The sequence below is a fragment of the Crinia signifera genome, chromosome 4 (assembly GCF_055691185.1).
Source record: "Crinia signifera chromosome 4, ASM5569118v1, whole genome shotgun sequence".
Taxonomy (NCBI): domain Eukaryota; kingdom Metazoa; phylum Chordata; class Amphibia; order Anura; family Myobatrachidae; genus Crinia; species Crinia signifera.
This window is the reverse complement of record NC_139220.1, coordinates 220826915-220848822: the sequence shown is the minus strand read 5'-3', so window position 1 is coordinate 220848822 and position 21908 is coordinate 220826915. Positions and strand designations below refer to the sequence as shown.

General features: G+C 46.3%; 1 protein-coding gene across 3 annotated transcripts in view; it reads right to left on the bottom strand.

Moving 5' to 3' along the window:
- Positions 1–11270, bottom strand: part of SLTM (SAFB like transcription modulator) — a 61409-nt gene extending 50139 nt beyond the window's left edge. Inside the window, exon 1 of one of the 3 annotated variants that reach the window (XM_083183814.1) lies at positions 11028–11270. In XM_083183814.1, coding sequence (XP_083039940.1) covers positions 11028–11162 — 135 coding nt within the window. In that variant the 5' untranslated portion in view covers positions 11163–11270. Of the gene's footprint in view, positions 1–157; positions 318–11027 lie in introns of those variants that run through there. The other 2 variants (XM_083183816.1, XM_083183815.1) reach the window with 2 other exon arrangements.
- Between the last annotated feature and the right edge of the window lie 10638 nt (positions 11271–21908).

The following is a 21908-nucleotide window of genomic DNA, read 5'->3' as shown; positions in this document are numbered from 1 at the left end:
TACATGGCCGCAGCCTCCGGCACGCTGCCGCCGTACGTCTGACAGAAAAGCGCACGATACGCTGCCAATGTGAGCTCACGTAGCCTACCGGGTAAAGAACAAGTGCGACGCCGTAGCCGTCGATCGCTAACTAGGTCTCCGCTAGCACGGGCATTACCTGCTTGAGCCGGGACACCAGCACATTCTTCACCCCGGTAAAGTCTAGGTTCCTCCGCTTAAGTTCAGATTTAAGTTCGATAACGCGCAGCTCGGACACGCTCCTGTTTTCGCTAGGGCCGCTGAATGACGCCATTTTAGTCGCCTCAATCCGGGCATTGAGATGTCTCCGCGTCACATGACGATGCAAGCTCGGATGGCGAGGTCACGTGATGCTCACGCACACTGCGGCCTGCCGCCACCGCTCGCAAGAAGCAACAGCAGCTACAACGTTACCATGCAGCAGCACCAGAAATGCGGCCTAAACCACAAGGACAGGGCATTCAAACTTGGTCAACAAAACCTGCAAGGCCAGAGACGGGAGGAAGACTCCAGAATTATCGCTATATTGCAGTAGCGCTTATGTTTCTAACTACAATAGGACATGGTGGCTCTGAGGTTACCTGCGAATTTGTATACAACACACCACCATCAGTGCTAATGCTGCTTTCCCACTGCAGACCCGTTTTAGTTTACAGGTAATCTTAAATGGTATTTAGCATTCCCACTGCAGCAGATTACAGTTTCAAATGCCATTTAAGTACCATTCACATTGCAGGTAAAACGTTTTAGCTCTTCAAAACGTTTAGTGCCTGTGACAATGGGTCAGGCCTGTCTTTCCTTGTTGATCTATCTATCTATCTATATATAGATATATATATATATATCTATCAACAAGGATAGACAGGCAGCTTGGAGGGGGTAGAGGGGGGGAAGCTGTCCCCGGGTGCTGTGGGGGTAGAGGGGGGAAGCTGTCCCCATGTGCTGCGGGAGGAGGGGGGTCCCTGCTGCTGCTGAGGGGAGAGGGGGTACCTGTCAGCCTGACACGGCGCTGCTGCCGCTGCTGTATCTCCCCCCCGGCGGCCGGTCCTTGCGGCGTATGTACAGTCAGTGTCGGCGGTCCCTCTGGCGCAGGGGAAATAAGTACTATTTCCCCTGCGCCAGAGGGACCGCCGATACTGACTGTACATACGCCGCAAGGACCGGCCGCCGGGGGTGAGATACAGCAGCGGCCGCCGGGGGGGGAGATGCGGCAGCGGCCGCCGGGGGGGAGATGCGGCAGCGGCCGCGGCCGCCGGGGGGGAGATGCAGCAGCGGCAGCGGCCGCCGGGGGGGAGATGCAGCAGCGGCCGCCGGGGAGGGGGAAGATGCGGCAGCGGCCGCCGGGGGGGAGATACAGCAGCGGCAGCGCCGTGTCAGGCTGACAGGTACCCCCTCTCCCCTCAGCAATAGCAGGGACCCCCCTCCTCCCGCAGCACCTGGGCACATCTTGCCCAGCGCTGCACGCTGTGGACCCGCTGCGGGTGCCTGCACCCGCAGCGGGACCATGTACACCGCCATTTACACGGGACCCGTGTAAAAGGTGTAAAAGGGGTATAACAGGACGAGGGGGAGGGGGGGGGGCAGCGGGGCGTACCGCCGGGCTGAAAGTGGTTAATCTTTCAGCCCGGCAGCGTACACACACGGAGATGATTGCTGAAAAAAATCAGCAATCATCTCTACCGTTTAAAGATGCATTCCCATTGCATCTTAAACGGTAGATTACCGTGCAAAACCCTGCTCTGAAAACGGGTTGAAATACCGTTTAACTTTAAACGGTATTTCAACTCTGGCGCTTTCCCACTGCAGCCTTAAACGGTATTTTGCCCTCAAAAATCGGCAAAATACCGTTTTAAGGCTGCAGTGGGAAAGGGGCATAAGTGTCACAAGTACAGATGTGTAAATTCTAGCACACACGTTGTCAGATGTATGAAGCACTGAAGCAGTAATGCGGTAAGTGAGCCAGTGTCCAAGTTGGCAACCAATCAGCTGCTCTATATACATTTTATAGATGTTCATTCAATGCCGATTTGTTGCTATGGGCAACTTCACTGGCTAAGCGTTCATTCTAGCACCCGATATCTTTGAAAACCCATGCAGTTCCTGTTCCCTGCCTGGGGTGTCTGTCTGCTGTGGGTAGTGTCTAGATCCCATGCAGTTTTGGTAATTTTCCCATCATGCCCTGGGTCCACGTATACCTGGAGGGGGAATATAAATCTGTGGCGAGCGAAGCGAGCCACCGTGCCCGAAGCGTGCGAGCGTAGCGAGCCCGCGAGGGTACAATGGTGCAAAAATAAAACAAAATAACTGACACCTACATGAATTACACATAAATTAAAAAACGTTGTGAGGGCATCTAACAACTTCCACCCTCACTGAACGTCACATCCTGTAATCTATACTGCATGGGAACTAGTCTCTACCGTCTGCTGTGGTGTTTCTAGCACAGGTCTTGCATATCAGTGGTGATATACAGACCACACTTTACTAGAAGCACTACAGCAGACAGCGACACTCCAGGCAGGGAAGAGGAAATGCATGGGTTTTCAAAGATAGCGGTTGCTAAAATGAACACTACTGGCTCCCTTTATCACTGCTTCATACATCTGCCTCCCTGTCTGACGCATTAACAATTGTTGTTAAAAGTGTGCCCCCAAACAAAGGAGAGTACTTTTTTCTCTTGTAGCATTAACAAAGACATCCGTTTTGTTATTAATGGTTTAAGGTAAAATTCACTTATGAGCAATGGCTGTAAATTGCAAGGCTAACAACCATTTTGCTGCCAGCATACTACCACCACAGATTTTTCATGGCATGCCTTCTTAAACTGCACAAATATGCAATATTGGGCAAATGTGACTCTGGGGTAGATATATGAAGCAGTGATAAGGGAGAAGTGATAAAGTGCCTGGTACTTTATCACCGGCTAATTGACTCCTGACTGTTAAGTTACAGACTGGATTTAAAAAAAAGGGACAGTGAGGAGCTGACTGGCCTGTGACAAAGTACCAGGCACAATATCACTTCTCCCTTATAACTGCTTCATACATCCACCCCTCAGAGCGACATGCACAGTTGAACACTGCTTGGGATTGAATTACACCCATAAATGTGTTCCTATACATGTGCAGAATACACTGAGAAGTCAATATTGACTTCTTGTAATTGGTATTAACACCATCCACACATAGGTCTGGACTAAAGTCAGTGAACAGACTTCAATTAAATTGTCGTCAAGGTGAGTAATGAAATTTGCCCCAACCCATAGAAAATACCCCATGTACAGACTGAAGTGCCCTGAACTGCTGTTGCTAGTTTTCAACTACTAATTGTGCAAGATATGTTAAGTTAGGTGCATCCTTCTTAAATAATGTTTTTAACCAACATGTAATTCACAAGGGTTTATGCTGGGTACACACCAAAATGATTTGGATTGGATGCAAATCGTATGATCTGATTTGCATACTATCTGATCCCAATCAAATCTGTATTCAGATGAATGGATTTTATACAGATCCTACCTGCAGCAGGTAGGATCGGAATCCGATCCAACCAAACGATTTTGACCCAATCTGCATCCAATCAGTCTGAATTGGATCCAGATTGATGGGATTATTTATTTACAGTTTCTTATATAGCACAGCAGATTCCGTTGCGAGTTACAATAGAATAATACAATAAGTTTGTAGCAGCTACAAACTTATTTGACACATACCAACTTTTGCCAGTGCACTTCACCACTTGATGCACTTTATTTGGACACTATTTGGAACGCTCTATGCACCTTGCACTTTACTTTGGGGACATACATCAAACAAGCTATCTGCGGTGGTGCCGCAGAACTTCAGTGGAAGTATAGCCCACAGCAGCACCTGATAATGGTGAGATGAATTATTGTTTTCCCATAAAGATCAAATGAAAAATGCGATCCATTTGATGTCCATAAGTATCTGTTACATGTATATATTTTTCTTGTGAAATTTTCTTCTGGTGTTGTTTTTAATGATTTCCAATAAACCCTTGTGAATTACATGGTGTTTAAAAACATTCTATTAAGAAGGTTGCGCCTAACTTAACATATCTTGCTCAATTTGTATTTCGTTAGGAGATGTGTACCTCCTTCTTATGTTATAGTGGGCAGCATCTTTTTGTTTGAAAGTTTTCAACTACTAGCCAAATAATGATCTAATGCTCTTGCCTCATTTGGAACATGCAAATAATACCCCTTTTACACCAAAAACCCTGGTCCGACCCTGGTCTTTGAACACTAGAGTTTCCAGGGTATGACCCTGCCTTATACCCCATTTACACAGAACTTCGACCTGGGTCGGACCTGGGTCTGCACCATTTATACTGAACCTGGGTCAGCACTGCCTTTCCTTGTGGATGTCATAAAAAATGCTTGCTCGTTGCCAAGGGGGGTGAAATTGCTTGTTGCCAGGAGGCCACACACACTACTTACAAATTCTGAAGGGGTAGAGGGGGAAGCTGTCCCCGGGTGCTGGGAGAAGGGGGGTTTCTGCGGCTGCTGAGGGGAGAGGGGGTACCTGGCTGTCAGCCTGAGGTCAGAGCCGTAGAGGATGATGTGCGCCGCCGCTGAATCAGGCCCAATATCATACAACTGCGGTCGATGATGGTCGGAGCCGGAGGGGATGATGTGCGCCGCCGCCGCTGGTGAATCAGGCCCAATAGCATACAACTGCGGGCTGCGGGGGATGATGGTCGGAGCCGGAGGGATGATGTGCGCCGCTGCTGTACCTGCCCCCCGCAGCCGCAAAGTTCCTGCGGCGAATGGACAGTCAGTGGCGGGGGTCCCTCATGGGAACTAGTACTAGTTCCCATGCGCTGGAGGGACCGCCGACACTGACTGTTTGGGCCATACTGTTTGAGTAGAGGACCGTGGGTCTTTTTCAGACAGTGTTTGACCGCACACTTTGTGGGTTTGACTCCACTTTCCCTTCCCCACTTGATAAATGTGTATTTAAATTATGAGATACCTTAATATTTAGTGGTACCTGACCGGACTTGGTCAGCCATACCACCGCGTGCGGCTGTTGGATACGCGGCGTATGACGTCTGCACTGCGATCCTTAGCATAGACACGGTGACTGACCGAGCTGCGTTCATTGCCGACTACCTCGGTCATCCACGGAGCTGACAGACCGGCTGGCGTCTGGCGATTCGCCCGGTCTGTGAATGCGTACTGATAACATCAGACGCAGTACACCACACAGTGAGATACCACTAGCCAAGGTGCAGTGGTTGTTTGGCGCATAAAATATCACTCTATGGCAGTGGTTCCCAAACTGTGTGCCGTGGCTCCCTGGTGTGCCACGGAGCACTTGCAGGGGTGCCCTGGGTTGGTGGTCCAGGACAAATTCAAATGATATATGGTCAAAGTAATAAGGAAAATCAGTATTTGTGACTTCCATTTATAACATGTGGATAAACAGAAGTGAATCATATTCCTCATTACTCACATAACTGGACCTAAGGAGGGCATATAAGCGCAACTTATTTAATTTAATATTTTTTTCTGAAGTTCTTGGTATCTAATTTTTTGCCTAGGGGTGCCATGAAAAATAATCTGATACTCTAGGGTGCCGTGATCCAAAAAAGTTTGGGAACCACTGCTCTATGGTATAATACTCCTCTGAGTAGAGGACCGTGGGTCTTTTTCAGACATAGCTGTCATATAGCAGTCTGACCTACTGAACAGACGACTTGTTATCTATTAACCCAATCAGATACCACAACTCCCATACCTTTTAATAAACTGCAACAAACAATACACATTTAATTGACACTATTACAGTGAAAATTGAAAATCCCCATAAGTGGAATAGTGGAGTCCCACGTCGTGAGGATAGCGATATCCTTTTTATTTTTACATGTTTAATGTTTGTATTTGTATGCATCTTGTCTTTTATCTCGCTAATGCTTTTTACCAATTAAATAATAAAGGTTATATTTTACTGTAATTTCTCTTGGTGCACCACATAGTGATACTCCTTTTCCTGTGCATACTCTACCCATATATCTGGTTGTTCAAAGACTTCAAGATGAGCAAGAATTGAGAGACCTGATTGGTTTCTGCCCCACTAAAAAAAAAAACGCCAACTTCCTCTGCTTAAAATAAAAACCCTTTAGGGGGAGCAAACATTTTATTTTCCATAGGCAGATCATGTGACTAATGGGGCCTGATTCTGGTTCTGTAATGGACAAAACCATGTGCACTGCAGATGAAACATGTGCAGAGAGTTATGCTCCCCACACACTTGTGAGATATTGCAGGCAATCATTTGATTTTTACCACATCTGGCTGATAAATCGAATAATTGTATGCATTTTTAAAAGGGACCATTCGACTCGGTGTGTGGGCATGCCATTGAATGTTGCGTTGATAGAGCTTATGTGCTGCAGATAACATCTATTGAATTGCAGGAGCAATCGCATGTGGTTAAAAACGCAAATGATATGCGCAGGAGGGGGACGGAGGGAACGCTTTCGGCGGTGTGGGGTTTGGGGAGAGGGTGGGTAATCAGAGGGCTGCCCAGTGTTTTAAACAATTCCGCCGCCACCGCCCTCTCCCACGCCACCAGTGTTCCCTCTGGCCCCCTCTCCCCAAACCCACACCGAAACTGTTCCCTCTGTAGTGTATGGGTAGCATTAGATTTGGGTGGGGTTTGTACTTCAAACTGATATCTATATTGCAGTGTAAAAAGAAGCAGCCATTGTATACCTAAACGACTCTTGAGATATATTGCAAGAGCGTTCTGAGGGATACTAGATCTCTTAACATACAGTGATGCATAGCAATGTGCTGCTGAGCGATCCATCAGTGCCAGTGTTCTCCGCTGAGAACACTGGCCATGTCCGTTTTTTTACGATATTTATCTAGCATGCTAGATATGCGTAGCCCCAGCGATTAATCACTATGGCTAATCACTATGGCTGTGCCCCTACACAGAGCAATATAGGAGCATTTTCTAAGCGATCTAGTGAGATCACTAGGATAATGCCCGTGAAACACTACGTGCGGAGGCCCCATAAGAACATTGGGGACATGCATTAAGCCTGATAAAGTGGAAGTTGGTCACACACCAGACAATCAATAGTGACTGAAAAATAACAGGAGCTTATTGGCTGTAGCATTATTGCCTTCCGCTTGAATACATCTGCCCAGTATACGTATAATCATTGGATCACAAAACACCTATCCTCCTCAGACCATATATAGTAAAGATTAAACATCTGAAAAAGGTGTCAGAACACTCCACATTTGAATTCAATATTAAAATACGGTTTTTAAAAGTGTTTTGGACAAGTCTGCAGAATACAGCCTTAAATAATATCTTAACAGCAATCACCACACCTGATTGGATGGTAAATAGCATGTGATGAATTCAACCATGGCACTTCCCCAGTGATGATGCCAAGCAAGCTTGCCTAAGTTGATCCTAGTTGCATTCAATTGAGATTCCCTGACTTTAGCTATTGCAGCAAGTTTACACTACCGCCACTACCAAAGTAGTCTAAATATAGTAAACTAGAAACGCTGCATCAACATAGCATGCCTAGATATTCCAAGCATCTGATCATTACCAAAATGATTTATTGTGCATTACAGTTTCTCTTTATCATATGGGTGCCACTTCATTGGTCATTTGACTAAATCATGCTTAGCTACAACAAAACAATTAGGTAAGACCAAAAAATATCTGAGGTCTGGGTCACATGGCAGATTTTGTGATATGGCATGCAACATTGTCAACTGAACCCGTGAAAATGGGAACAGAATTACCGACTCACTAAGTATCTCTTATGAACATTTACTGGTTAGAGAACTACATTTATGCTGGATTGTCTAAAAGCATAATTAAATCTCGATCAGATGCGCGTTCCAGTGGATCATTTGCTAAATCTGATCTTACATGCTGCATTAAAGATTTAGTAAAAGATCAATAGAAATGTACATTGGATCTTAATATAAAATTTTTGGTTAAGATGTGCGCTTGCCTGAAATCTTTTGTCCAGGACAGACAAAAATTTCAAGGCTAATTAATGCGCACATCTTAATATCGAAAATCTTTCTAGTGTGTGTGTGGGCACCATTACACGTGTACCATGTCCCTATATGTAACCTGGCCCTGCAGCAATACCCTACGCCCCCACCACTTTTAACTTTAAGTCCCCCCTCCCCTAGGACCTAAACCTAATGCTGCCCATACATATGTGATATATTGCATGCAATCATTCCATTTCAGCCACATCTGGCCAAAAACAATGACCGGACCGGTCGGGGACCAGAGCACTGGCTTTGCACTATATCTTACCATGGGTACGCACCTTAACAATGCTTTATCAATATTACAAACATTTTTATAGGTACACCAACATTTTCTAAGCACTCAAAAAATAATAATATGGACTTATTAAAAAAGCTGAAAAAGTCAACAGTTATACCATGGACCTTTACCCTATTTTTAAGGCCTTACATAGCAAATGCACCCCACTTCATTATGCCAAACTGGAGAAAGATAGATGGAAAATAACTCAATGATTCTTGGCCAAACAAACAAGGCTTGCCTCAATGGGGATTAAGCAGTGGGCATTTACTATTGTTGAGGGGAAAATTAAAAAACAAAGCCCTTCTGCTGGCCAAGTTAGCTGCCTGATGGAAAAAAGGTTCAGAACTTGTTCCTACTTCATCAGGTTTTTTTTTTGGTTTTTTTTAACACCTTTGTTTGGCGCAAAAAGGACCTTACCCCTATATCCATTTTGCTTTTTACCTTTGTATTGTTTTATATCCATCCCTAGTTTTTATGCAAGATAAGGCTTTACAATTTTCAGCCAATTCAGTGCAGTATAAGCAAGGAGACCCAATGGCTATTCAGTTTACTTTGCTGAGAAGGTCAGTTCTCATGATTTAAGGTACCTGGGTGTTGTATGAATCACCGACAGTCGGGATCCCGACAGTCATTATCCCGAACGTCGCCACGCTGTGGGCATGGTGGCGAGCTACGCTCGCGACCTAATTCTATTCTCCCTCTATGGGAGTCGTGGACCCCACGAGGGAAAATAGCCGACGGCCGTCGGGAACACGGCCGTTGGTGTTTTAACAGTCGGGATTTGTGCTCTTTTCAGCAGATTTTGGCAAGAAATTAGATTTCAAGTGTCAAAAACAACAAACAAATGTCTCTTCTGGTTTCTATTTTACACATAGGTATATTCTTAACACGTGATTTGCTGTCTGTTTTTCACTATCCATTTGATCACTTTTGAAGCTTAGTGCATCCGGCCCTCAGCACCACACAGTGCATATTTTGCAGGTCTCCTTACAGACTCAAGTGAAATAATTAGCTTCACCTGTTGATCTTTTAAAATGTGTCAGTCAGTAATGAGTGCACCTGTCGGGTGACCCGGAAAACATGAACTGTGAGGGGTCCTGAGGATTGAGTTTGAGAATCACTGACCTAGTGCCTTGCCTCCTTTGTTAATACAGTGGTCAGGGAACTCTGTCCTCATTACCCCACACAGTGCATGTTTTTCTGGTAACCCAGCAGGTGCACAGGTGTACTAATTACTAAGACACATTATAAAGGCCCGCAGGTGGAGTTAATTATTTCACTTGTGATTCTGTGAGACCTGCAAAACATGAACAGCGTGGGGTAGTGAGGACAGAGTTCCCTGACCACTGTGTTAACACAATGGGCAAGTTGTGTTAACACAATGGGCAAGATGCAGAAAGCACTGCAAGCCTCCACATTCATATTGGTGTTAACACCATATGCATGTGGATTTTGTGAAAAATGGCTCTAACTGCAAGAGCCATCCTTTGTGATGATAGGACTTCTGTTTTTTAGACCTGTGCATGCGTCAAGTAATTCTCATGTCAACAGTGATGCTGGGAGGGATCCAGACGGATCCCTCATATCAATAACTGCTATAGAAGCCCATAAGCTTCTATGGACAATGCTGAATTAAAAAAAAAATTGCATCATCCACCGCATCCAAGCCCCAGAATGTACCGCATTCCAGCTTGGTGCATATGTGGGCTGTGGCCAAAGCTCCCCAAAAAAAAAACATCTTAGTTGCATTGCATTTACCAAACACAAAATGGCATAAAAACCCAGTTTTCAGGGGTTTTACCGCTTTTTCATATGCAGCAAAGCCCCACTGCTGGGTCTTCACTGCAGGGGGTTACGCCAGTTCTATATGGCGTAACCCCATGGATGCCTATGGGATTCCCTTCGCGTCCCCCGCCGCATTCCCCTTACCGTGTCCAGACCACCTCCTGCTGTGCTGCCCGTACCAGTGATCTCCTGCCTGCACCGTGCAGGGTGGAGGAAGAGGAGCCCTCTCACAGCCGGCTGAGGGTTCAGGGAGGGAGGGGGGACCCGCTGCACATTGCCGGCCATCGCCTTTGCGTTAATAATCGCATAGGTGATTATTAACAATGCAAGTGCCGGCAATGTGCGGCCAGGATTATTAGAGAATCCCGCCCATTGTGATGAAGATGGATGTAAAATTTATGGTAGCATCTCAGCACTTCTTGATCACCTTTATCGGTGTGCATGTATCAGCAATAAACACTTGTCAAGTCCACTTTATTTTACACTTTTATTACCACGATATGATATATGGGTTAAAAAGTACGTTATGGTAACTACAGTTTGCTCATGCCATCCGGCCAGTCTGCCCGCCTATTCAATCACTAAGGAACAGATGGATACGGGACCCCAAACGATATAAAGGCTGCATCCTAGGGAGCTACGACAGCACTGCCCGACCACTATGGTGTAGGCCACATGCATCCCCCCTGCTAGCGCACATCACCCGGCCGCCTGGCACAGCATCACGGGGCGAAGTGCTATGCGTGTGGCTTCTATAGAGAAGCAGGCCCAGCCAGCAGCCGCTGTGTCAGCGAAGCATCCACATAAACTGGGCCGGCTACGGTGTGTCCCAGTACTGACCCCACCCAGCTGCACACAGGCCGCTCCCACTCCTACCTGTTTCAGCCGGGCGATCAGCACGTTCTTCACCCCGGTCACATCAAGGTTCCTCCGCTTCAGCTCCGACTTAAGATCGATCACTCGCAGCTCGGACACTCTTCTTCCCTCGGACGAACTGCTGGATGACGCCATCGTGCTCAGCACTTTCCCAGCATGAATACAGCGCCACTCGGAGAAAGACTCCCTGCCGCCACGCACACCGGGGACGCACAGGAACGGGGATGGCGTATATCCGGTGACGTCACACGCAAAGAAGGAGGCGGGTCTGCCCAAGACTCACTCGGACTCGCGCTGCTGGCCTATGGAAAAGGTGCATGGGTTTGTTTTGCTGGGATGCCGACTACACACACCACACCCCCATTTTTCATAACTACGGGCCTACGAAGGCATGGTCAGCGCAGTGAGAACTACACCCGATTTTTGATTACACTACAATAATCAATTACAGGGTACATTCGATCTAGTTAAAAAAAATCTGCTTGCACATACCTTTTTGCTTGAGGGATCGACTACACGGGAGCGCACACCGCAAGGCAAAATAAACATGGAACGATTTGAACTAGATGCGATAATCGCAACATGTGTAGGTACATGTAAACTGCCTTCGCGGATTGTGTCTGCTACTTATTTATTTATTTATTTATTTGCAGTTTCTTATATAGCGCAGCAGATTCCGTTGCGCTTTACAATAGTAGACAGTGATAAAACAAACTGGGTAACAGACAGACTTGGAGGTTAGAGGGCCCTGCTGCAAGCTTACAATCTATAGGGATATAGGGGGGAAACACAAGGACAGGCACCAGTAATAGCATAGCAGTCCCACCAAGTGCTACTTAAGCATACAGTGATATACAGTGCTATTTTTCAGTATCAACCAGCAGGAACTCCGTTCCCTAACCTCTAATTAAATATGACATCATCAAGAAATGGGTTCCTGTTCCACTTCTGGGCCAAAACGTACTTTCCATAAGATATTTTAAAATCCCCTGCTTTAGTTTCTAAATAAAATATATACATCTCTCTCTCGTGATCTATTTTTATTTAATCGATCCACCCCCAGAGCCAGAATTCCTGGACCTTATTCTATTTTCCCTCTATGGGGGTCGCGGACCCCCACAAGGGAGAATAACCGGTGGCCGTCGTGTGTCGGGGTTGACTTTCAGGATCCTGCCTATCAGGACCCCGTCTGGCATCCCTCCAGGTGAGGGCTGCATGATTTGCCTAGGATCGTGACCTTGGTGCACCATCTATCATTGATGTAGAAGCAGATGCCGCCAACCTTTGTTTTCCCTAAGAAAACCTTGGAGTGATCAAATGTAGAGACCAAATCCTGGCAGGGACACTGGGGAGTCAGCAATGTGGTCATCCAGCCATGTCTCTGTAAAGCATAGGACAGATGATCCTGCAATGCTCAACCTTGTGCTTCCCATGAGGAGGGACAGCTTATCAAACTTGTTTGCCAGGGAGCGCACGTTTGAGAGCAGGATCACGGGGAGTGCAGACCGGTGCCCCTGCCACTTCCACCTTACTAAGGCACCGGCACGACAGCCTCTCCTCCCTGTCCAGGGCAGGTACACACTGCTGCTTAATCCAGGTTGGCCTCTGCTGGCAGTGCTGGGGAGCTGATGGGCTGCAGCTCGGTCTGGGACTACCGCCACACCGCCCTGGGGGTTTACTTTTCTGCTACCTCTGTGAATGGTTCTCCATGGTTTCAGGTCCACTCTCCAACAACTTCCATTCAACTTTGCTGCATGCTTTCTGCACAGGGCAGCTTGGACTGTGAGGGCTGCCGATCTGCCCACAACCCGCTCAGTCAGGCTCATACGGGTGGTCTGCTCCAGGGGTGAGCTCCATTTCAGAAGGGCTTCTCTGCTGTGCTTGGTTATCACACTTGGCAGGGTCATCACACTCGAGGGGGTCATGAACAAGGACAGGGGGAGACAAGGGGAGACATGTAGATTGGTTGAGCTGCACAGCTCCAAGGCAGCCTTCCGTGGCACCATATTTGTGGTAGCCAGTATATTCGTGAACAAAGCAGGCTTGTGGAGAGGTTTTAGAAGCCATTCCCCATGTAGGTGTGAAATCCCAGTGTGAGGCTTTTGAAGTGTATATTCTTTTGTAGAGATAACACAGGGTTGCCGACTTTCAAAAAATCCTCTCCGGGAGAAGCCCGGAGAGGAATCTTGCATTACGAGTTTGGGGGCGGGGCTTAACTGTACCATCATTAAGCCCCGCCCCATTACGGTAAATGGCCGAAATAACTGATATCCATGGAGGGGGCGGGGCTAAAATGACACAATTGTGATGTTTTAGCTCCGCCCCCTCCCCTGAGACCCGCGGATTGCGGCATATAAATGCCGCGATCGGGGGGCTCAGTGGGGGTCCCCCTGATTCCGGGAGGGTTGCCCACCCTTCCGGGGGCCGGGAGGAAGGACCCGATTTTCGGAAGACTCCCGCAAATTCCGGGAGGGTCGGCAACCCTGAGATAACATGTCTCTTGGGAATAAACTGGGGCCCTGTGTGATTGTGGAGTCCAGGGGCTGGGGATATTGTATTTCAGATTCTTTTAAGGTAATGGTTCAGAGTTCTTTTCTAAACAGAGAAACATATGTAACTGGACGGAAAGCATAGGCAACTGATGGGGACCTTGATAGTCAGAGATATACCCCTTTTACACTGCCGAAAAATCCGGGTCAGCGGCGGGTCAGACCCGGATCACCGGCGGTGTAAATAGGGTATATCCGTGTCCATTTACACGGGTCCTCTACCCAGGTCCTGACCTGGGTAGAACCCGGATAGAACCCGTGTAAATGCTGGTGTAAATGGTCCCACTGCGGGTCCAGGCACCCGCAGCAGGTCCACAGCGTGCAGTGCTGGGAAAGCTGTGCCCAGCTGCTGCGGGAGGGGGGGGTCCCTGCGCCCGCTGAGGGGGGGGGGTACCTGTCAGCCTGAGGTCGATGTGCGGCGCCGCCGCTGTCCCCGGGTGCTGCGAGGAGGGGGGTGTCTGCAGCTGCTGAGGGGAGGTGGGGGTACTGGTCAGCCTGAGGGATAATGTGCGCCGCTGCTGCTGTAACTCCCCCCGGCAGCCGGTCCCTGCGGCGAATGGACAGTCAGTGTCGGCAGTCCCTCCAGTGCATGGGAACTAGTACTAGTTCCCATGCGCTGGAGGGACCCCCGGCACTGACTGTACATTCGCCGCAGGAACTTTGCGGCTGCGGGGGGAGCACCCGGGGACAGCGGCGGCGGCGCACATCGACCTCAGTCTAACAGGTACCCCTACCTCCCCTCAGCAGCTGCAGACACCCCCCTCAGGCTGACAGGTACCCCCTCAGCAGCCGCAGGGCCCCCCTCCTCCCAGCACCCGGGGACAGCTTCCCCCATCTACCCCCTGTTATTCAAGTAGTAGTAAAATATATATATATATATATATATATATATATATATTATATATTTTATACCCCCTTGGCAACGAGCAAGCATTTTTAAGGAAAGGCAGGGCTGACCCAGGTTAAGTGTAAATGGTGCAGACCCAGGTCTAAGTGCTGTGTAAATGGGGTATAAAGCAGGGTCAGACCCTGGAAACTCCAGCGTTCAAAGACCAGGGTCCGACCAGGGTTTTTGATGTAAAAGGGGTAATAGTTTGTTTTTCCAGTACCTTGTTCTGTGATGTTCCCTGAAAATGTAAAGCCAGTCCCAGCAGAAGGGGTAGGGGTTTAAATCCAATCCAGTGTGCATCTCAGTGCAGGAGTGCAATCCGTTTGTTCTGGAGAGCCATCCATGTAGTGCAGTACAAGTTAAAGGTAAGTCCCTGGATATTTTTGACGATTCTGAAGTCAGCTGTGTAGAATTTAAGCTGTCTTGTAGAGATGTTCAGGAGCATGTAAAGTGTGAGGCACCCATCTTGGGGCCTTGAAGCAAGGGCGTAACTACCATTGGTGCAGGGGGTGCAGCTGCTATGGGGCCCAGAGCTGAGAGGGGCCCACTTTGCCTGTCAAAGTTACATGTGTTGTATATATTTTTCAACATTAGGTGATAAATAGGGGCCCTTACAAACTTTTGCTATGGGGCCCACATGTATCTAGTTACGCCACTGCCGTGAAGTATAGATATATAACACAGTCCCCATGTTATGTGCACATATTATGTGGTTTATGCTTATGTATATTCCGGAAAGCAACAATAGGGATCCAGCCTGCAGCCCACAACGATCCACTCTGACTGCTGGTGCAATCTAGGGGTCTTGCATACATCCCAACTTTTGATATACTGGTGTCAGGACTCATTGGCACGGGCTCCCAATAAAGGGAGTGGCTTTGCAGCAATGATGCCATCATGAGCCATGCCCCTGTTTTCATCACTGTGGGGGGGCATGGCTGTGCACATAGTCTATTCACTGCTGCTCTGCTAAACAGAGCAGCGAGTGACAGGGGAGACACCCAAATGGCCCCCCACCGCATGACACTTCTGACACAGGACAGCCACAAAAAAATCATGACCATTGGGAGGTATGTTTTTTTGTACAGGCCCACTCCTCCTGCCTTATACTGCACAGTACTATACTGTATTTCCTACAGTGCATTGTGACTATTAATCTGGTACATTATCATGCATTCACTAGCAGTGCATCCCGCTGTTTATGGACTTGAAATGTGATTGAAAACATGTAGAAACATAGAATTTAACGGAAGATAAGAACCACTTGGCCGATCTAGTCTGCCCCTTAGAAGTACAGTGATTAGACTGCTGACTGCATTTTACAACTGTTATTGTGTTATTTCTGGAATATACAGTACTTGAATATATAGTTATAGTTGGCTTATAGGATGCAATGGAGTGTCCCAGTACTGACCCTTGGGCATGCGATTTTATAGGGTGCGATGCCATTTAATGTAGTATACACTTGTATGACATACAATGGGATTTAGGCACCACCCACTATCCACGCCACCCCGCAGTGTGGCGAGCGAAGCGCCCTCCCAACCTTTTCATACCCCTACTATTCGTGTTGGCGTGTAGTTGATTTTATAGTGTGGCGTTACTCCGCACGTCACGGGAGTCGATTCGCGCTCGCCACGCTTCGGGGTGGCATGGATACTGGGGGGGGGGGTGCCTAAATACCATTGTATGTCATACAAGTGTATACTACATTAAATGGCATCGCACTCTAAAATCGCATGCAATGCCATTTCCCTACGGTGCCGTACGTATGCTAGATGGGCGCCCGGGTAATACATAAGTACCGTGGCTCTTCTTCAGCGGCATGACATAATGGCATGACATCACTTACGCCGTGCCAAAAGAAGAAGCCGCTGGAATTACTGTTCAGGGCTGCAGTAGAGGTGGAACATAGTTCTCCCTACCATTAGAGGTGGCGGAACTTCGTTCTACCTGTTTCCCCTCACTTTAACCCCATGTGTGAATGTTGTACATCTGAGTAGCACTCAAGATATCTGGGCTGTGGACGCTGCCAGGCAAGGTAGTCTGCATTGGAAAATGCAGACCCCAGCATTGGCACAACTATTAAATGGGAAGGGCATGCCCCAGTTTTATAGAATGTTGCATGGCACCATCTCTTCCACAAACTGCAGCTTACAAATCAATCTACGGCTTAGTTGTTCCTGCACTGTACTACACATCGTGGATGTATGTAAGCACTTGTATGTACAGACATCTTTGAATTAGGCCCAGAGCACCAAGTCCCACACAAATTTCAGTTGTTGGAAGAAGAGACTGAGATGTGACCGAAACCACAAGAGCATAATACTGAAAGCAACAACATAAAAATATTGATTTACACTACTTTCCAATAACCAATCATTCAACTTTGATTTGGTAAAAAAAAAATAGTGTGACTAGTCTACACACAATAACTACCATATATACTCGAGTATAAGCCCACTTTTTCAGAACATTTTTTATGCTGAAAAAGCCCCCCTCGGCTTATACTCGAGTGAGGGTCCCACTTGAGTCAATAAGTTTTTCTAGTTTTTTGTTGTAAAATTAGGTCCCTCGGCTTATATTCGGGTCGACTTATACTTAAGTATATACGGTATATGCTTGCTGAAACCTGAATTCAGAAGGGGATACATGCAATAAACATAATCTACATTAAAAAAAAACTTAATTACACATCTTGATCATGTGTAACCTTAATCACAATGGTCCCAGCAGATCCATCTGTAAATAGACTTTTGATTCATCGAAAAACAATATTAAATAGCAAAAACAAATCGCTTATCAGATAAATGTGAAAGGACAGACAATGGTTGTGGCTCGTCTCCCACTCTGGACATGCTATGGGTAGGTTTTATGTCAGGTGTCAAAAACGTGTATATAGAGGGCGATTCAGAATCAATCGCAGCACACCGAATTCAGCCTGATGGTCGGCGTTTGTGCATGCTCAAACTCGGACAGTGAGTTACACACTTACCAGGCTGTTCACTGCAGGGAGGGAGAGCCAGGGGAAAAAACTGGGCATTTTATGGGCATTCTCTTGGGTAAGCGGGCCAATGCCTGCCAGGGGCAGGTGCTTGACTTCACATGACATCAGCCGTCCACCCCAATTTACGCCCTAGTGCTCGTAAATAACAGTCAGTTGAGACTGACTTATTTGCGAAGGCAGGAGAAATCATTTGAAAGATTACTGCTTAGCGAGTGGTAATGAATTACCCCCATAATGTGTTTGGCCTAAATGTTTCAAATTGTATTTTATAAATATTTGAAATTATAATTAGCATAAACCAAACAGTGACTACAAGATGTGGATCTCCACAGCGCTACCTCCGGCAGTGTTTCTTGATTCCCTAAGTAGGAATAAGACTCCAGTAGTATAGGAAAGAGAAATAATGACAGTACAAATTTGTGATTAGTGAGGGTCATACTCTTCACTCTGAGGAAGGACTTTTTAGTTCGAAACGCGTTGGTGTTTTTAAGAATATTGTACTTTGGACTGACCCCCTATCCACTGGTGTGCTGTCATCTACACCACTTGGACTGCATCTCTTCCATTCTGGGTGGAAGAGGACCGTTTCTTGTGAAGTGGGAGGGTGAACGTCCTGCTTTTTAAGGAATAAAATCGTTCTATTTGGATTATCTACATTGTCCTGTCGCTTTGGATTGAAAATAAAAGATACCTTTGGATGAATATAGGGCATTGCCCTCTGGTGAGTCCCCATTTCTTATTATCTACAAAGAAACCTTTATGGGAACATCTCCTAGCTAGACTAGGTGAGTCACTTCAGAAGCTGGAAGATTTTGAGATTTAGAACATTGACCCTCACTAATCACAAATTTGTACTGTCATTATTTCTCTTTCCTATACTACTGGAGTCTTGTTCCTACTTAGGTAATCAAGAAACACTGCCGGAGGTAGCGCTGTGGAGATCCACATCTTGTAGTCTTGTGGTATTTCTTTTGGGTGTGGTATCCCAATTTGTGGTAATTCCAGCAGCAATCTCTGTTTGTGAGCGCGGGTAACTGGTGTCATTTCCTTTTGTATAAACTAAACAGTGCTGCAGTACCATAGAGTCCTGTCCCATTGTGGCCAGTGGCTAGAGCCCCAGGAAAATACACTACTGGTCAAGGAGGCTACTGTATTTAGGATGCTGCAACCAGATGCATACTGAATCATTACAATATCTGCGGAAAAGACCATGGGGTTTATTCTAGTTCATTCTTTCTGACAAAATCCTTCTTAGATGGACAAAACCATGTGCAGAGAGAATTAGATTTGGGTGAGTTATTTTGTTTCTGTGCAGGGAAAATACTGACTGCATGATTTTACACTTCAATATAGATCTCACTTTGAAGAAAAACCCCACCCAAATCTAATTATCTCTGCACAAGTTACATCTGCCCCACCCGCAGTGCACATGGTTTTGTCCATCTAAGAAGGATTTTGTCAGAAAGAATGGACTAGAATAACCCCCCTTGTGACAATATGTAAAAAGGGATTTGGAGCAAAATTTAGTTTAGTGCTGCAAAAAAAGGCCACAGGGCAAAATTCTGTAAGTTAGTTTGGTTGGGAGACAAAAATATCCCAAGCCCACCAAAAAGGACAGACTGCTACCGGGTATATTCCTTATTATGGACTAGAGAATCAGTTGTGACTGGTTAAGGGGACAGTTAAGCTGAATTACCCCTGCCATGTAAAATAATATAATATATTCACTACCTTTAAGCATTAACGTGTAAACAAATAATCACCACTACAAAATATTCTGCTCTTTTAAAGGTTAGAGTCCTATACCTGTGACCTGGATAGAACAGGTAATACACTACTCCATCACCAAGCTGTTGTGTGGACTCCAGTATCCTCTATCTACTAATCAGCAGTCCTTCTCCAAAGAAACTTGCAAACCAACAACTGGAAGGTCATGGAGATTACCAAATTTGGGGGCCTATCTTGAAGGTCTTGGCCCATTTCTTGTGCCGACTTCTAGACTAAAGTGGGCAGCCAGAAGGGTAGAGGATGAGGAGATTTGTAGCAAATTGTATAGAAGTTGCACCCTCACTGACAAGCAAAACCCCAAGTATTCAGTAAACTACCGATAGGTAAATCCATCCGATCACCCTTATCCGTGTATTCCAAAAATCGAAATGTCCTGAAAACCGTGGTTTTTCAGAATATTTCACTGTGGCCTTCAGGATCCTCTTCAGTGGCATCTCTGATCCCAGTGGTGCATTGCGCGAGTGCACAGGCGTGCCATTTAAACCATTGGCGCAATGCACCCCTGGGACCAGAGATGCAGCTGAAGAGGATCCTGGTGGACGCCGGTGGACACAGTGGAGGTCGGGGGACCATTGTGGCACCACCAGGGGACCAGGCAAGTATGGGAAATAAAAAATATTCCAAAATCCAGAAAAAAACCTTGGATTAGGGATACTCAACCTGTAGTAACAAATGAAGAAGAAAGAAAAAAAGATTACCAAGGGCTAATTGATCCACTAGGGCAGTGGTTCTCAAACTCGGTCCTCACACAGTTCACATTTTCCAGGTCACCCGACAGGTGCACTCATTACTGACTGACACATTTAAAAAAATTCCACAGGTGGAGCTTATTATTTCACTTGATGCTCAGAGGAAACCTGCAAAACATGCACTGTGTGGGGTCCCGAGGACCGACAATGAGAACCTGTGCACTAGGGCTATCCAATTAGCCTCAAAGTGAACCCAACGCTAGTACCTCTTGGAATATTTTTTGTGAATTGTTTTCTTAATCGCAGCAGCAAAAACACATAGGTTCTTGAACTTATAATGGATCGAAAACAGGTAATTCACCGGAAAACAGGTAATTTTTCTAGTGGTAAAAATCGTCTCTAATTAGATTGCCAGGAAGAAAAGAAAAAAAATCACAGTAAAGCACAATTTGTATTGCAGGCAACTGAATTCTGCCTATGCCCAACACAAATCCAATAACATTAAACAATTATATATATATATATATATATATATATATATATATATATATATATATATATATATATATATATATATATATATATATATATATATCATGAACAGGTCTTCAGAAAATGTAGACTTTACTTTACAATATTATAGCTTACAAGCATTGTTTCAGTTTGTTTACACTTCAGGCACTTTGCATCCATCTTCTGATATTTTTCATTGCTTTAGTATCCTGCTTCCATCTCTATCTGTGCAGAAAAAAATAAAACTGGATTTGTAGGTGCAAGCAGAAAGTGTAAAAGTTTGCGTTTTGTTTTGGAATATTGTTAAACATGATCATTTTGAATTAGGTAGAAACTGCAAACTGTGTCATTAGAAATTCAGATCTATATTAAAACTAAAAGGCGTAGGAATGTATAGTTTATTATGAGAGAGAGAGAGATGTATTAATATACATCGCAGCCCGGCCGCCGCCATGCTATCGCATATGTATTAACATATGCGGCTAGCATCGCACTGCGGTGACGGAGGCCCCCTGCGATACCTGTAATGCGGTGTGGTCATGGGCGCCTCCTCCTCCCCTCATGCCGGTACAGCTAAGCAGGCTGTCCCTGGCGCATCCTCCTCCCCCTGCAGCCGGAAGGACGTCTGGCTGCCTTGCTAGGGGGAGGAGGGGTTTTCCTTCCGGGTCCAGGAAGACCTGCAGCAGGGTAAGAAGGGGGAGAGAGGGGGTCAGCGGAGGCGACGGGTTTGTAGCGGAGGGCGATCCCATCGGTGGTGTAGACGGTGCAGCCAGGTTTTGGTCAATGAGAGAGAGAATATTGATGTGGTATGACATACTGCCACTTCCCACTCCCCACTTCAAACACAAAATAAAATAGCAGCAGCGTCAGCACCTGCCCTTTACATGCACCCTGCATTCTGTTGCTGCCAACGGGAGTTGCACACATGGGACCGTATTCAGATCCAAAACGTTTCCCATATGCCTTACTGATATTATTGGAGACTGTTGAACACTTTATACTTCGTCTTATTTATTCCCAGTGTTTCTCTACCTCTGATGTAGTAAAGAGAGATAATTCAGTGATGCTTTACAGTGTAGTGTAGCCTAAGGGGCAGTAATACAGTGTAGTATATAGAGGAGTCCATAATGTAAAGGGTCAGTGATGTACAGTACTGTAGGGTATACGGGGCTCCACTGTGCGGCAATGTGTAATGGGCATAAAGGTGTTTTAATATGTGTAATGGGCATTACGGTGTGTTCCATAATGTGTAATGCCTCCTTTTTGTGAGGCCATGCCCACTTTTCGGGACGCTCCTTCGCCGTGCAAGGGTCCCGCCTACTGCAGGTGGGTCCGTGTGCTCAAAATGCCTGGGCTGATTTCTGGTCCCAGTCCAGCCCTGATGGCAAGTATTTAATGTAATTTCTAGCGATGTGCAGCGAATCCTGTTTAGCATTCGCTGCACAC